The following is a 16,834-nucleotide window of genomic DNA, read 5'->3' as shown; positions in this document are numbered from 1 at the left end:
TTGCTTGGGGAATGGATGTAATTGGGCCAATTGAGCCAAAGGCTTCAAATGGGCATAGATTCATTCCGGTCGCCATTGATTACTTCACCAAGTGGGTGGAGGCAGTTACTTTCAAGGCAGTCACCAAGAAAGCAGTGGTAGACTTTGTTCATTCCAACATCATCTATCGCTTTGGTATCCCAAAGACCATTATCACTAACAATGTAGCCAATCTAAATAGTCATCTGATGAAGGAGTTATACGAGCAATTTAAAATTATGCATCGCCATTCTACCCCATACCGGACTAAAGCCAATGGAGCCGTTAAAGCGGCTAACATGAACATCAAAAAGATCCTTATGAAGATGATCCAAGGGTCCAAGAAATGGCATGAAAAGCTGCCTTTTGCTCTTTTGGGATACCACACGACTGCTCACATATCTGTGGGTGCAACTCCTTTATCTGTTGGTTTATGGAACTGAAGCTGTAATACTGGCTGAAGTCGAAATTCCCTCTCTCTGAATCATTGTGGAATCAAAGATTGAAGACACCGAGTGGGTCAAGACCAGATTAGAACAGCTAATGCTAATTGATGAAAAACAGCTAGCAGCAGTGTGTTTTGGCCAGTTATACCAGCAAAGAATAACACGCGCTTATAATAAGAAAGTGCGCCCGATGCACTTTGAGGTAGGCCAGCTTGTTTTAAAACGCATCCTTCCGTACCAGGTAGAAGCTAAAGGAAAGTTCGCCCCAAACTGGTAATAACCCTACATCATCAAGAAAGTGTTACCAAATGGGGCTTTGCACTTGGTAGATGAAGAAGGACTGCTACCAGACATGACTATTAACGCAGATGCAGTTAAAAGATATTACGTTTGATACATACCTACTACAGAACTTCTATGCATCGATTTTCTCAAATCTAGATAACGAAGGCTATCTTTGCTCCCTACCCCAAATAGGTGTCACCATTTTGTTAACCCTTTTTGAGCCATATTTGTCTTCTTGGTTTTCCCTCATTTTGGAACCTGTGTACTTGTAAAAAAAAATCTTCTGAGTCATTGAACTACGTTCGACTTGATTCCGAAAGGATACATAGGCAGCCTCTCTCTGGGGTTCAGCCACACCAAAACAAAAATTCACATTCCCCCAAAAGTTAAAATTGGGGCAGATATTACAATGGTCCGGTGATGGTTTCTCTTGAAAGGTCCCAAAGTTGTAATTCAATCCAAATTATTTTTTCCCAAATCCTTTTCAAGTCCTTCCGATCAATCCACGAGAATGTTCAAGAATTAGAGGATACATTCATTTGGATCTGATGTAACCAAAATGAGAGAAATAAAATGAAAGAATCTAATTGATGAAAACCCTCACAGCCACCATAGGGCGATGGCGAGCAGAGAAAATGAAAATGAGAGTCTTGTAGTGAAAACTCGCAAAGATCACTATAAGGCAATGGTGAGAAAAGAAACGAGAGAGGTCAGTTAGCAAAAACCCGCAAAGGTCGCTACTAGCCGAATGAGGGTCTTTGATACTCCGGTAGGAGCATAACTAAGACATTTTCAAGATGAACATTTGCGATGGATTTTGAGAATTAGACAGCTCAGACGGATCAAGCGCCCAGTCCAAAATACATGTCATGATTCATTGACGTCGGCACATAATTCTAGATAAGTCTCTCTATTCCCCTCCCCCGAAAGGGGCACCTTTTGTTTAGACACAATTCTTTTTTTTCTTCACTTTCAATTGCTTTTCTATTTTAACCCATAATTTTTCTTTGAGTCCTTTTTCGATTTAATCTTGCATCAAAAACAAAGAAAAGTAATGGTTGTAAAACTGACTACAGTTTCCCTGTAATACTAAGCATAATTTAGGGCATATACGGCATTGATGAAGGCATGAATCCATCTGTGATCTCTTTTGATAAGACGAACAAAGTGTCTCAAAGAAACTGAAAAGGTCGCCTAATCAAGACTTGCTTCGAGGGTAAACTTGATTAGCACTACAGACACGAACTGGTACTAGGTGCAAGACAACTAAGTTCTATTTTAAAGAAAATCTGCCTTGCCTTAGGGACAAGGGTTAGCGGTACCATGGACATTCAGATATGAAACAGTCGGGGGCAACATCGGAGAACCAAGGTCTCCAGGAAGCTATACAGAGTATCCAAACATCTCAGTACCATACTGGAAGAATCAGTTCTTCTACAACAGTGGCCGTGACTTCAAGCTACTTAGGGCATCAAGGCCGCAAACCAACCACAACTTTGAAAACTCACAGTTTTTCTTTGCTTGAAGCAGGAACAAAGCAATGCATAATGGCGATTCTCAAAGGACGAATATCACCAAAGGTATGTCCCTTAAAATCTCCATTTTATTTTATTTTCAGCATGCATCACTACTGTCTATACCTCTCATTTTCATAGTTTAAGCCAGGTAGAATTTTTTTCGCCTAGGGTATCTAGCTCATATTTTCGGGTAGAAGTACTCTTCGTCCAGGCTTATTTTTTGTAGTTTAACTCAGGTAGAACCATTTTGCCTAGGGGGATTCAGCTCATAGTTCCGGGTAGAAGTACTCTTCGCTCACGTTGTTTTACAGTAGCTTAACTCAGGTAGAACCAATCCGCCTAGGGGGATCCAGCTCATAGTTTCGGATAGAAGTACTCTTCGCTCAGGATGTTTTACGTAGCTTAACCCAGGTAGAACATTTTCTCCTAGGGGGATCCAGCTCATAGTTTCGGGTAGAAGTACTCTTCTCTTAGGGTGTTTTACGTAGCTTAACTTAGGTAGAACCGTTTCGCCTAGGGGGATTCAGCTCATATTTCCGGGTAGAAGTACTCTTCGGCCAGGCTTGTTTTTCGTAGCTTAACCCATGTAGAACCTTTTCGCCTAGGGGGATCCAACTCATAGTTCCGGGTAGAAGTACTCTTCGCCCAGGCTGTTTTTCGTAGCTTAACCCAGGTAGAACCTTTTCGCCTAGGGGGATCCAGCTCATAGTTTCTGGGTAGAAGTACTCTTCGCTCAGGTTATTTTACGTAGCTTATCCCAGGTAGAAACTTTTCGCCTAGGGGGATCCAGCTCATATTTCGGGTAGAAGTACTCTTCGCCCAGGCTCGCTTTTCGCAGTTTAACCCAGGTAGAACCTTTTCGCCCAGGGGATTCATTTTCATTTCAGTAATACAGGGCACCAACCCCTGGTTACATTTCTTTTCCGTAATACATGGTGCCATCTCCTGGTTACATTTCCTTTCAGTAATACAAGACACCATCCCATGATTACATTCTTTTCAGTAACACGGGGTACCAACCCCTGATTACATTTTTTTTCATTAATACAGGGTACCAACCCCTGGTTACATTTCCTTACTAGTATCAAGGCACACTAATCCCTAGTCACTTTTCTAACATAGGGTCTCCACTCCCTAGTTGGTGTTTATTTTAGAAATAGGATCTCCACTCCCTAGTCTCTTTTCCAACATAGGGTCTCCACTCCCTAGTTGATATTTATTTTAGACATAGGGTCTCCACTCCCTAGTCTCTTTTCCAACATAGGGTCTCCACTCCCTAGTTGACTTTATTTTTAGACATAGGCACTTCCTAGTTGCTTTTCCAACATAGGATCTCCACTCCCTAGTTGATTTTTATTTTAGACATATGGTCTCTATTCCCTAGTCATTTTTCCAACATAGGGTCTCCACTCCCTAGTTTCTTTTATTTTAGACATAGGGTCTCCATTCCCTAGTCTCTATTTTTTTGGGGGTACACCATTCCCGACCTTTTATTGCTTTCAATAAAAAAGTAGCTTAGAATTTTGTTACAATAACTCACGAAATTTTCCTAGTGCAAACTGGCAGAAAAATTTCGTTCGTTTGTTTGTTTTGGTGTCTGCGTAGGTTTTACCTCAAGGCAAAGGGTTCGAGATGACCAAAAGAAGAAGTCTCAATTCAGAATAAAAGAAAAAAAAATAGGTGAATCCAAAATGCAAAAGCAGTTGAAAAGATGTAGAGTGCTCAAGACATGACTGAAGCCACAAGTATTGGAATCCCGTTTTGATTAGAAGAAGCTGTAGAATAATGAACTAGCACCTACAACTAGCGAGCATCGAAGTTTAGATCAGAATTTGCATGAAGAACCAGTCAAGACTCAAGATCAAGTTTTAGAAGACTCATAGATAGGAATCTTGTAACTCATAGCTGATAGACTTGTTTAATTTCTTTTTTATTTTGATAGCAGGACCGCGGACTGGAGCCTCGACGGAACCTCACTCGACTCCTCAACTCATCATTCCACCATTCTCTTTGAACTACACGCGACCTGATTTTCCTATAACCCGGGATATATAGGCTGTCAAAAACCAGGACTCGGTTGCACCCTATCTTTTATTTCTTTTCATTTTGAATAACGGTTTGGTCAATAAATTAGTCACATGGCTCACCTAGTCTTTGCGTGAAAACTCTTCATGTTTCCAAGCAAAGAGGGGCAACTGTGAGCACCTAATTTTTGACTATATTTGAATTTTTACCACCTTCTACTATGTAAATATTTTTAGAAATTTAATATATATTCTTTTAGCTTTGTTATATTTTTTTATATAGGGTAAGAATTAAAAATAATTTAAAAGGTCAAATTATTACTATTACTATTATTTTTATTTTTTATATTTATTTTAAAATAAAATAAAAAAATGAAAAAATTAAATATTTTTTTTAATTTTCGGATGGGAATAAAATAATGGAAAATTAAAAGTATGGAATGAAAAAATAAAAGTAAAAGTAGGTGGAAATTATTATTTTTTAAAAAGTGAAAAATTTAAAAAAGAAAAGTAAAATAAGTTGAACATGAAAAAAATGAAAAGTAAAAGAAAGTTGTAATTAAAAAATAAAAGTAAACGTAGCTGATTATTTTTTAAAAAAAAGTAAAAAAAAAGTGGAAATTAAGAAAAACAAAAGTAAAATAAGTGGAAATTAAAAAAAGATAAGTAAAATAAGTGAAAAATTATAAAATAAAAGTAAAGGAAAGTGGGAAATTTATTTTTTTATTTTAAAAAAAATGATATAATAAAATAAAAAAATCTGAAAACTTCCGATTTTTTTTCTTTAAATAGAAGTGAAAAATCAGAGAAGGGAGAAAAACAAAGAGGAGAGAAGTGGGAATTGAGAGAATTTTATTTTTCTTCTTCTACGCTAAGTTAAATTCTACTCGTGTCATTCTTTCTTCGTCTTTCTTTCGAAAAATCCAGCAAGTCGTCACCCAAAAAGACTCGAAAATATTCCAAATTCAAGCCTAAAAACACCCTTGAAGTATTTTAATAAATAACAAAGTTCGCTAAATCGAGTTAAAGTTGAGGTCCATGTTGAGGTTTTCGGGTCGAGTTTTCTATTTGGCATTTTAGTGTTGTTGCTGAGTTTCATTTTGCTAGCTGATCAACAATTATTTATAAACAAAGTTGGGTTTGAAGGTTCTTAGAAATACAAAAATAAAACAAAACAAAAAAAAGAATTCAAAGAGGTCCATTTCTTTTCCTTTCTACTTTTCCGATTCCAAACCATATTCTGCTTCGCATTGAATGTTGGATGTTTTGTGTGTGATTTTATTGTCTTTGTTTAAACAATGGTTCATGATAGTTTATTGTTTCATTTGGGGTAATTGTTAGATATTGCAGTGGTCAAGTTGATTTGTATGATTAATTAGATTTAAATTCAGTTTGGAATGTGAGGATTATTCTTGAAATTTTGCAAGAGGGCATTGGGCTCAATTGAAGGAAATCTTGCTAGCCATTTCATAAAATAGTTGGTCCACTCTATGTAGATGCATAAGATTTTTTTTAGTTACTACTTGAATCAAACACCAATAACAAAAGCTAGCCTACCTTTTCATAATTAATTTATTATATTTTTTCCATCACTACTCCATAAATCATGACATTAATATAATCTCAAAGCTTAGAAAGAGTAATGAATACCGTTAGAGTGCTTTAGGCACGCTTTTAATTAAACTATCATGATTGTGTACACGTTCGCGTGACATAATCATGATTTTCACAAATAAATCAAAGTATGCGTTTGCGCGACTTTGGCCAAAAACAATCTTCATAAATTAATAAAACGTGATAAATTGTGTACACGTACACGTGACATGATTTTAGCGCCCCAAATAAAACAGATTCACGCACATGTGTTCTGTCTCAAAGATAAAGCCATAAAACGCCATAATTAAAAATGGTAAACGTACATAGGTTCTAAAAATAGGTAATTAAATAATTAATTAAGCCAGGTATGATTAAAGCGGCCGTGCTAAAATCACGAAATCCGGGAATGCCTAACACCTTCTCCTGTATTAACATAATTCCTTACCCGGTTCTCTGTATTCGCAGACCATAAATAAGAGTCAATTTCCTCGATTTGGAATTTTAAAATAAACCGGTGATTTGGGACACCATAACAAGTATCCCAAGTGGCGACTGTAATTAAATAAATAATCTCATTTCGATTAATGTCACTTTAATTGGAAAAACTCCCCTATGCCTCGGGAAAAAGGAGGTGTGACACCTTCGTTCATGACTGCTTCCTTCTCACTTTGCGTAACAATTTCTTCATCAAAGTGCACGTTCCTTGTTGTATTTTTATTTAATCTGCGACATGTTTTTTCATCATGTCCTTGATGTTTGCAACAGTTACAATACAATGGTAAGTTATCATAAACAAAATCTTGAAAGAATTCAACAATCTTGCCCGTTTGTTTATCCACAAATTGCAAACGCAACTTATCGGGTATTTTGTCCATTAAATCAAGGATCACTTTAACTCTTGAACCACTAGGATGTGACTTGATTTGAGTAGCTTTATCAATGGCTATGGGCGTGCCAACAGTTGAAGCTATGGATAACAAAGCCTTCTTAGCAAACAGCTCCGTAGGCAGATTTGGCAAAGAAATCCAATCTGTTGCCTTCATTGTTTCCTCCTTTGCATTAAAACCTATAGACCATGGAAATACTCTAATTTGGTGTCCTTCCCATTGTGATTAAAGTAGTTGATTGACCTAGCAAGTAAATTGTTGATCGATCCAAAGAAGTAATTGTCTAGGTGCAAGTTGGCCGATCAAGACATGTCCTTTGATGCCAAAACCTTTCGACAATATGCTTCTTAATGTTGATACATCTAGAAAGTTTGAAGATAGCTTCACCACAATTTCTTGATGTAGCCCCTCTTCTTTTGCAAATTCAACTCGTTCATCCATTGTAAACTGAAGTGTTGGAACACCATGAACTAACTCGATAAGTTTTAATTGTGATTGATTTAAAATCTCAGCTGGTTTTGTTTGATGAAGGCTGGCAGCGTATGTTTGATGATTACTAGGGTTAGTGGTGCTCTTTTTAAGGTTTATTTGTGGCTCTCCCACAGCCAAAGGCTGGGGAGAGATAGGCGCAACCATGGCTTCCCTAGTTCACCATGGAAATCGCCTAGAGAGAGGAGAGAGGAGAGAGCGGGTTCAATTTGTAGTTTTAGATGTTATTTTTGTGTTATGATCAAGGGTTATACCCAAGATTGTTGGTTTCTCTTGTAGGTAAATTTTTTTTGTCGTCAATTTCTTGTCGAGTTTGACATGGTTGCAACGCACTTCTTCATTCAACCCGGGATCTTATCTTCCATGCAAAGCCTAGCCAAGTTAGTTGACCACATTATGTGCAAAACAAAAAATCAGAGAAAACCCCTCAAATAAGAAAAAATTCGAACCACTCAAAATAAGCCCTAAAATTAGGTGAACCAAAAGATTACAGAGAAGAATAAGGCTTTGATTCAGATAAAAAGATTTGATTTTGTACGAAATTCCATGTCTTGGCCACTGACTAATTGAAGGAGAGGGAGATTTAGGGTTCTTGAAAAAGAGAAGAAGAATTGGAACGAGTAATTCAATTTTATCGTTGGGGTCTCTTTATAAAGTAAATATAATTTTAAAATATTTTTCCTTTTTTAATTCATTTTATCCGTTAAATTTAGTGTAAAATGCGCTCATAAATGATATGATTCCATGCGCTGGGTCTGATGTCATGGAGAGTGGAACAAAATTCACTCACAATGTGTTTAGAGGGATAAAAAATCACATATTTAGTTTAAATGTTCAAACCTTTTTTCTCGACAAGTGTAACGAGGTCTTTATGTATTTTATCTATTCTTTATGACACATTATCATACTACTTAACCCAGAAAATTAAAGAACTGCCATCAATACATCAAAGAAGAAGGGACGAATAAAATGAATTAGGTACGTCAGAAAATGAAAGGGGGCCTAACATGCTAGTCTATTTGGATAAGCTATTACTTTGTCTCCTCTCCTTTAATTAATACAAATCCATCAACATATCTATGTTTTCTACGTACAGCATATTTGCATGTCATTAGTTTATTCCTTACACTTCCTAGTTAGGCAATATATATCAAACTAATGAGTACCAAACTTAATCGAGGTCTTACCAAATATTCTAAACACCATATTTGGGGAAGACATAATTGTTCATTATTTAGATTAACAATAAATTCTACCACGTTACAGGTAGTAATTAAAATATCAGGTGGGATGATCGTTGCCCACGAATTAGCTTGGAACCAATCAATATCTCAAAGTGAAGTAGTAACAAATGTGCATCGACATTCCTGCAATAGTTAAGACATAACATGGAGCGCAACAACGATTACCATTTAGTACTTAATTATGCCGTTATTATTTTTTTATGGTTACATTATATTGTATTACTATCGTTGTAATTTTTTTTTAACAATAAAAAAGGTTGCGAGGAAAGACAAAAGTGCGGCACTGTCACTGGTTTGATGGATACAAAAAGAATTATTAGGGGTGGGTCCTGGAAATCAATTAAAAGATGTGATACATAAGTATGTTATCCTTGAAAGACCTGCCTCCAATTCTAATTTTAAAGAGGACAAGTTATAGGGACTCTTTATTTGCTCCTATGTCCTATCTACCGGCCATTTGGTTGTTATGTGATTGGACTTCACATGCTACACCTAACAAAATCTTCCAAAAGTCTAATGTCTATTTTGACAATTATTTCCGTTAGATGGTGTTCAGTCCTCCCTTTTGCAAATAATAGTATGTTTGGTCAAACTTCTAAAATTAACTTATTTTAAAAAATATTTTTTTTAAAAGTACTTTTGATAATAAGTAATTTGTGTTTGACTAGTTAAATTGAAAAATACTTTTAAGTAGTAATTAGTGTTTGGTCAAGGTTATAAAAATTATTTCTAAGTTTATATTTTTCAAAAATGCTTCTCAAAAAAGTACTTTTGAAGAGAATCTACTTTTTCTGTTTTTCAAAAACTATTTTTTCTTCTCAAAAACATTTTTTTCCTTCTAAAAGCTTGCTCAAACACTTCAATTTTTGGAAAAAAAAATACTTTTAACCCCCAAAAAGCTTGACCAAACGACTACGATTCATAGCATGCAAATATATATAGTTGGTGCTTATTCATCATCCCAAGTACTGTTTGGTTTTTCAACTCGGTCCATGCTTATTTAAAGCGATACTGGAAAATAAATAACCAATAATAATTGTATAAATTATTCTTCTGTTACACATATACCGTAACCAATGCTTACGTATATACTTTCCATGCAATTTTTAATTTCCCTCGAGACGTGACTCATCAGCACAAATTAATTGAAATTCGGCCATGCAACGGTGACTTAAATATATACAGAAAAACTTAATTCCACGATTTACGAGCATCATTGTATAAATAAGAAATTCGCAGCAAGGTCAAGAAGAGAAGATTCGTAAGGTAAAATGGAGATTAATTAGGATATGCTGTATTTAAGTACTCAGAAAATTATGTATTAAGAGAATAATTTAATTGAATTTTGGCCATGCAATGGTGTGTTATATTAAAAAATTTCATCCACTAACTATGAGCATGATTTTAATAAAGAAGTTCGCAGCAACATAAAACAAAAAAGATCGCAGCAAAGTCCAAAACAGAAGAAAGGTAAAATGGAAAATAGAATATTTTGTTGTATTTAATTACACAGAAAATTATGTACTAACACAGTAAGAAAAAGAAAAGAAAAAGCAGACAAGAAAAAGAAATAAAACATAAAAAAGAGAACAAAAAACTATAGCAGCTTCACTTCCCTAGATAAGTAGCTAGATTTACAAACTGCGGTTTAATTAATTTGACCAGTTCAAGTACCATCCTCTCTTTTGTAATACATGAACCAAAAGGCGATTTTCTTTATAATTTCCTTCTGTTTCTAGTTCTGAATAGAAATTTCAGATGCATGTATTAGAGGCTGAGGTAGAGCCTAACGTCTCTTTTGTTCAGCTTTTTTTTCCCCCTTTGTTATAGAGTACTTGTATATATGTTACCCTAGACGTTGTTTTACAATAATGAAGAGTGATCATTTGTTTGGATTCTGATGGGGAGGCCATTGGGGAAATCGACGTAAGGGAAGGCAAAAGCCTGATCAGAAGCAGCTAATTGCCAGTGGAAATTGAGGACAAGATAGTGGATGAAAATGGCCATCTCAAGTTTGGCCAATTCAGATCCTGTACATAACCGTGGTCCTCCCCCAAATGGCATGAAATTATTACTACTTTTCGTTGTGCTGCTCGTGCCTGTGCTTCCTCCGTTTGCTGAAGGCGACCCTTGTTGATTCTGCATTAACAATATAATTAAACACACCACTCAGCCAACAACTGATGCAAATTTTGCCTCATAAATAACTCCCATATTAATGTAGGACTGGATCTTGAGGACTTTATATAAGTTTACCCAATATTTACATACTCAATTTATTTTTAGCTATTCCATATTCGGTATCCACTTGCCCAATTAATTAATCGGGATTCCATTGCATGAAAGCGCTCCCATCACTAATTGTTTTCCATTTGTAGGGCTCGTAACCCTGTTTAAGGATGGAAGATCTCGTCCATCCCATCATATCTCTTCTATAATACATACTCGGGCCACTTTAACTAATTCTAGCAAAATCTTCACTCTTTTTTTTGGATTATAAATTTATACACTTGATTACTGTAGTTAATTTATTTAATTAACTGACTGTAAATATGAGTATTTTTATGCTAACTATTGGACTCTTTAGCAATAGAAATCAACAACATCAATGAGTGTCCTTTCGTCCTCTCAGCTGTTATCGTCATTATCGAGGCTGCACATTGGGTGGTATATCCCCCACTAGACAAGTCAGATTACAGAAGAAGATTGGAGTGGACATGCAATTGCATGAATATCTGCTTTTGATTCTGTAGTACATTGAGATCCCGAGGAACTAGTACTGCTGCACCAAGCAGTCAATGCACTTGATGTCTTTAAGGAATTATTTTGTATGATGTTTTTGTCCAAAGAAAATCATTATTTGGTACCTCCTCAATTGCTACACTATGCTAGCTATTCTTACCACAGGCGGAGTTAGGAAAAATTTTAAAAGTGAAAATTCATATTAAACTATACGGAGTATACAATATTTATACAATATAATTTTCTTACAAAGACAATTTAATAAAACTTCTTCGTTATATGTAATTTTGCCCCGGAACTAGCCCTTTGGATTCGGAGTTCGGCTGAACTCAGTATTTTTTGTCTAAATTAAGTATTTTTTTTATGTACAAATTATTAATTTAGAACCCAAACACTTAAAAGAATTAAAATGTTGAACCCATAAATTTCAAATTTGGGGGCTGACTCAGTCTCGGCCCCCAAAAAAGAAGATAGAATAGGAAATGAATGGAGCAGCATGGAGGTGAGCCAGCATGTAAAGCACAGGTGTACGTGCACATGAAAACCCCACAGCCACATGCGGGTTGGGGTTGGCCGAAGGCTTTTAAGTTTGTAATAACCTCGATTGGGGCCTCCCCCACGCCCACACGCATGACACCCTTCTGGGACCTTGAGCTGGTTTTGGGTTGGGGTATGGATATTTGCATAAAACAATTTCCTATTTGAGTTTTTGGATGTGTGGGCGGTTGTGGAGAAAGTGTTGGGTCAGAGTTCTAACACTCTTTTTTTTTGGGTCTAATTATTTGGTTTCTGAAATTTAACGTCGAATTAATTCAAATTCGCATCACCTGGGATTAACTTAGTTCCTACCACATTCCTTCACGGTAAAGTACTCTCAAACATTCATATGGAGTACTCAATTCACAGCTTTTAAGTGGGGTACTTCTCCGTACAGTATGCAACATCTGTGCAAGAATTTGATCATGACAGTTCATTTTTGGTTTGGGTCCCTTTCTGTGGATTATTATGATTACAAGGATAGCTAAATCCCACCATGCTTTTTTGCTTTTTTGATATTTTATACTCCCACCGTTTCAATTTGGATGGGTTAGTTTGACTCGGCATTGGGTTTAAGAAAAAAAAATAAGACTTTTAAAACTTCTGGCTTAAAAGTTTAAGGGGTAAAAGTTTTGTGGGGTCATGACATTTGTGTGGTTATAAAAATTTCTCATTAATGGTAAAATAAGTAAAATAAAGAATTTAAAATTAAATTATTTTCAAATTTAAATATGCATCATTTAATTTGAAACAAAATAAAAAGAAAAATAACTCATCTAATTTGAAACGGAGAGGGTACTCTTTATCACGGGATAATCCCCAACAAATGGCCTCGATGGAATGTTCTGTTGGACTCCTCCCCCACCTTCATCTTCCACCCCAACCTTGTCTTGATGCACTCCCTTATCCATTTAATTATTTTCTTCTTTTGGATACAATATGAGCCATAGTTTTTTCACCGAGCTTAAAGATGTTATTTTCAATCGTACACTACTTTATAAATACAATGCAAACTTAATATGTGCGCATTTAACTTTATGTTTTAAAATATAGAAGAACAAACAACAAAATTAAATATAGCTTAGATTCTATGGGTTCAATTTTTAAAAATTTTAACATTGAGCCCATTATATTTTAAAAGTTATGGGTTCAGAACTAACTTTCGTTACAACTTTAATAAAGTTTTACAAATATATTTATGCTCCGCGCCGATAGTAGTAGGTTCAGATCAATCTAACAGCCAAATTCTGCATCCGCCCCTTGTTGAGGATGTCATATAAGATGTCGATAATTTTGAGTAATTTTTACCTCATTAGCTACTTTTGAGTTCAAGTTAGATCAAATGTCTATTTACTTAAAAATGAGCTTACTTCGTATCCCTGTACTTACATTAAGTGCACCTAAATATGAGTACAAAATGGTTTGCTTAAAAATCGAAGTGCAATTTCTTTTAGCTTCTTGTCACTTGATCTAACGATTCTCATGCATGTGCAACCTCAAGCACAGCACTAATAAAGGTAGCAGCGTACGCATAAAAAAATTAGAACTATATGTTTAAAACAATTTACACTCTCTATGAACCTACCTACAATAAATTTTGATCCGTTTAAGTGCTTTATGTAGTAGTAGAAGATTGAAAGAGAAAAAAAGAAAGAAAAGTAAAACAATATAATAAGCACGTTAGAGGGTTTTAATGCAAAATTGACAAACCTGCCATCTCCACGGATCGAAGTGCTGAGGTCGGCCAAAAAGTGAAGGATCTAAATGCACTGCTGAAATCACCGGTAGCACTTTCCATCCACATGGAATGTCATAACCTTTTTTGTTTTCAAGTTGAAAAACCAACGCATAAACAAAAGATTGTTAAAAGGCAAACCAAATCGGATTCTAAAGCTGCAGACAGGCATTCTCATGTATAAATTTTACTATCTCTTTGAACTGTAACTTACCTTTATATCGAACATCTTTCACAGCCTTCCTGTGAAGAAACCTTACTACATTCCCGAGCCTTAAAGTCTCACTTATAACCTACAAAGTTTTTTAAATAAATTAAAAATGAATCAATATGAAAGTATTTTAACATGTGCTTATTTTCCACGCTACTAATCACACTTTTCTTTCAAACAGTTATACACAGTTATACACAGTTATTTTTTAAGTGAGCTAATAGTATTAGGTCTTCACACCTCACACATGGTGGAAGTTAGTGATATACTTCAATCGTTCACTTTTGTTTGTCATGTTTCGCATTTCGAGAGTCAAACTAAACAAACTTTGACCAACGTATTAACATATATTTTTTTACCATATTGATATGAGAAAAATTATAAATTATAGTACTTTCGTATAGTTTCCGAATATCTTAATTTTAATTTTAAAATTAAGAAAATCTAATCTAATTTAGCTTCAAATATTAGTTAAATTGACTTGACTAAAAGTGAAGCACATGACAATAAGCTATTATTTATTTGACATTAGCTTTAAATTAAAGACTAGAAGCTTACACATTGGGTGAATTCCATTTTCTTATAGTCATCCCAAGTCAATTCTGTGACTCGTGACTCCTTTTTGGCTCTGGTAATCTCCAAGTGTTCTTCCTGAATTTTGTTACCAGCACAAAAAAAGTAAATGTTGGATTTCAGGAAAATCATAATCCATTCACTAATTAAAAGTTGATTAAATCTATGAGCTTACTGTTAACTGTTGAACAGCAGCAGGACAACTTTCCAAGAAGTAAATTGCAAGAGCTATGGCTACTGATGAAGTTTCATGGCCAGCAAAGAGCAAACTTAGTAGCAAATCAAGAATTTGTTCCTTTGAAAGATTGGAATTTTTCAGAACCCAACCAAGTAGGTCACTTTCGTCTCCTTTCATTTCTGTAAGCCTCTCCTCCATTTTTCTCTCGATAAATTTAAGAATTGTCGATCGAGACTAACAGAAAATAGACAATTAAACTTAAATTCAAGTCTTGAAACTAAACACTTTAATTTCTGCTTTTACTGTAAATGATATGGTGGTATCAATATAATACCTGTAAAGCCCTTCTGTAAGCTGTTCCTGGAAAATTCAATGGAGCAGAAACTACTCCTTTCATAAATGTAATGTACTCTTTTTTCAGCTGCTCTGTCTCTGTCTTTCCAGGTTCTAAACTCATGATATGTTCTGCCATAAAGTTGAATGTAAACTGTAGAAATTCAACACGCAAAACAAGAACAATTACTGAAGTTAGAAATAACATATTGGAAATTTTCTCTTCCTTATGGAAAACTTTTTTTTTACCTTCTTTGCTTCATCTTGAGCACAAACTACAGAATCCTCTTTCCAAGAACCAAGAACAAGCAGAGTATGCTTTTCAACCTCCCTTAAAAGTTGATTCCTGAGCCTAGCATTGCTTAAGAAATTCAGAGAAATCATCCTCATATCTCTATGCATTTGTCCAACTTGAACCAACATAGACCATTTCCCAAGAATTCCACCTATGCTTCTCGGGTAACTACACTCAAACAATCTACCTTCATTTTGCAAAATGTATCTGTTCAGCCCTGCATCTGCTGAAACTATTGTTGGCTCCCCAAACAAATTTGACTTGTAAATTTTCCCATACCTGCAAGTTTAAGTGTTCAGAACAGATTTTCAAGATTTTATTTTTTCCAAAAGAAGTTGGGCTAAGAGTTTAATTACCTTGAGATGTGATGTTGCATGAAATCTCCAATAGTAGTAGCTGAATAAGGTTTCAAATAGCCAATGGTTTCACCAAGAAAAGGCCAACCCATGTTTCCTGGTGGGAGATTTGGAAATTTCTGTTTTCTTTTGAATAGATTAAGAACAATAAGTACAGCAAAGATTAGGGGAACAAGAAAAAGAAAAAACTCCAAGTCAGACATAGATATTTTCTGTTTTCTTCTCGTATTTCTCTGGCTCACAATAGGCTCTGTTGCTGAAATAAGATAAGTAGTAACAGTAATAACAGTGTTATATAGCAGTATATGCAGCTTCAGTTATGAATCTTCCCAGCTGCTACTATAAAGGAACTTTCAGTTTTTTGAAGCTCTTTTTGGAAAGTATATTGCTTTTTATAGGCTTCTTTGTTGTCGTTTAGCATTTACGCCGTTGAGTTCCTTTACACATCAACTCTACTTTATCTGTCTATCTTCTATATATATATATATATATATATATATATAAAAACCAAAAAATTTTATACCCTTCAAAACTAAATTAAGAACCTTACCTCATACTCCCTTCGTTCGAACCTTTTTTTTTTTTTCCGTTCCAAAAAAAATAATCTTTTTTTAAATTTGGAAACAATTTAGCTTAAACTTTCAATTCTACCCTTATTGAGAAGTTTTTATAACCACACAAATACTCTTGACCCCTTTCTGACTTGTTTAAGACCACAAATTCCAAAAAGTTTTATTTTTTCAAAAACTTCGTGTCCAGTCAAACATATTCACATAAATTGAAACATTGGAAGAGAGGGAGTAATATTTAAGACTTTGAATCAATTCAAATTTTACTAAAAGATTTTGTAATGGAACGCAATTGAACAATTCAAGCTTGCAAATGACAATTTCGTGACGGAACGAGATTGAAGAATTTGTGCTTGAAAAGGAAACTTTCTACTGAGTCTCAATTTAATTAGGAATCGATTGTGTATTATACATTAACTAATTTTATACAAAATATTGCTGACTTTTCTCACTTTTCTCTTTTTAGTATTTGTGGAGTGGTGATACGTGCGTATTAAACTTTTTGAGATGTAAATAACGTGCTCTATCTTGTCCAAGCTAATCAAACGAAAGACAAGGAAAGAAAAATTTTAGTTTGATGTATTGATATCTTAAAGTATGCCAATTATTTATGAGACGCAACTTCATAAATTGTATTATTTAGACTCATAAATAATATAATAGTTCTACATAATCGACTAAAACAATAGCTTTTGCTTACAAATCAGTAGGCCATATTAGTAGCCATCTGATCCTCATCAAAGTAATTTGATATGTGGCATGTGAATTTAATTTTGATTTCGACGAGATCGCACATGCC

At 34.9% G+C, this 16,834-nt stretch overlaps 1 protein-coding gene across 1 annotated transcript; it reads right to left on the bottom strand.

Annotated features, from left to right (window-relative positions):
- Positions 1-9,964: 9,964 nt before the first annotated feature.
- On the bottom strand, positions 9,965-15,862 carry LOC107795954 (cholesterol 22-monohydroxylase CYP90B51-like). The gene is made up of 8 exons (XM_016618664.2): positions 15,467-15,862; positions 15,065-15,389; positions 14,817-14,969; positions 14,480-14,716; positions 14,290-14,382; positions 13,735-13,813; positions 13,496-13,602; positions 9,965-10,645 (listed from the first exon to the last, which is right to left on the bottom strand). Exons 1-8 carry the CDS (start codon positions 15,667-15,669, stop codon positions 10,370-10,372), a joined length of 1,473 nt encoding a protein of 490 aa, XP_016474150.2. The 5' UTR covers positions 15,670-15,862; the 3' UTR covers positions 9,965-10,369.
- Positions 15,863-16,834: the final 972 nt, after the last annotated feature.

Source organism: Nicotiana tabacum, chromosome 17, assembly GCF_000715075.1.
Source record: "Nicotiana tabacum cultivar K326 chromosome 17, ASM71507v2, whole genome shotgun sequence".
Lineage (NCBI taxonomy): Eukaryota > Viridiplantae > Streptophyta > Magnoliopsida > Solanales > Solanaceae > Nicotiana > Nicotiana tabacum.
The sequence above is the reverse complement of the archived record's forward strand: the minus strand, read 5'-3'. Positions and strand labels throughout refer to the sequence as shown.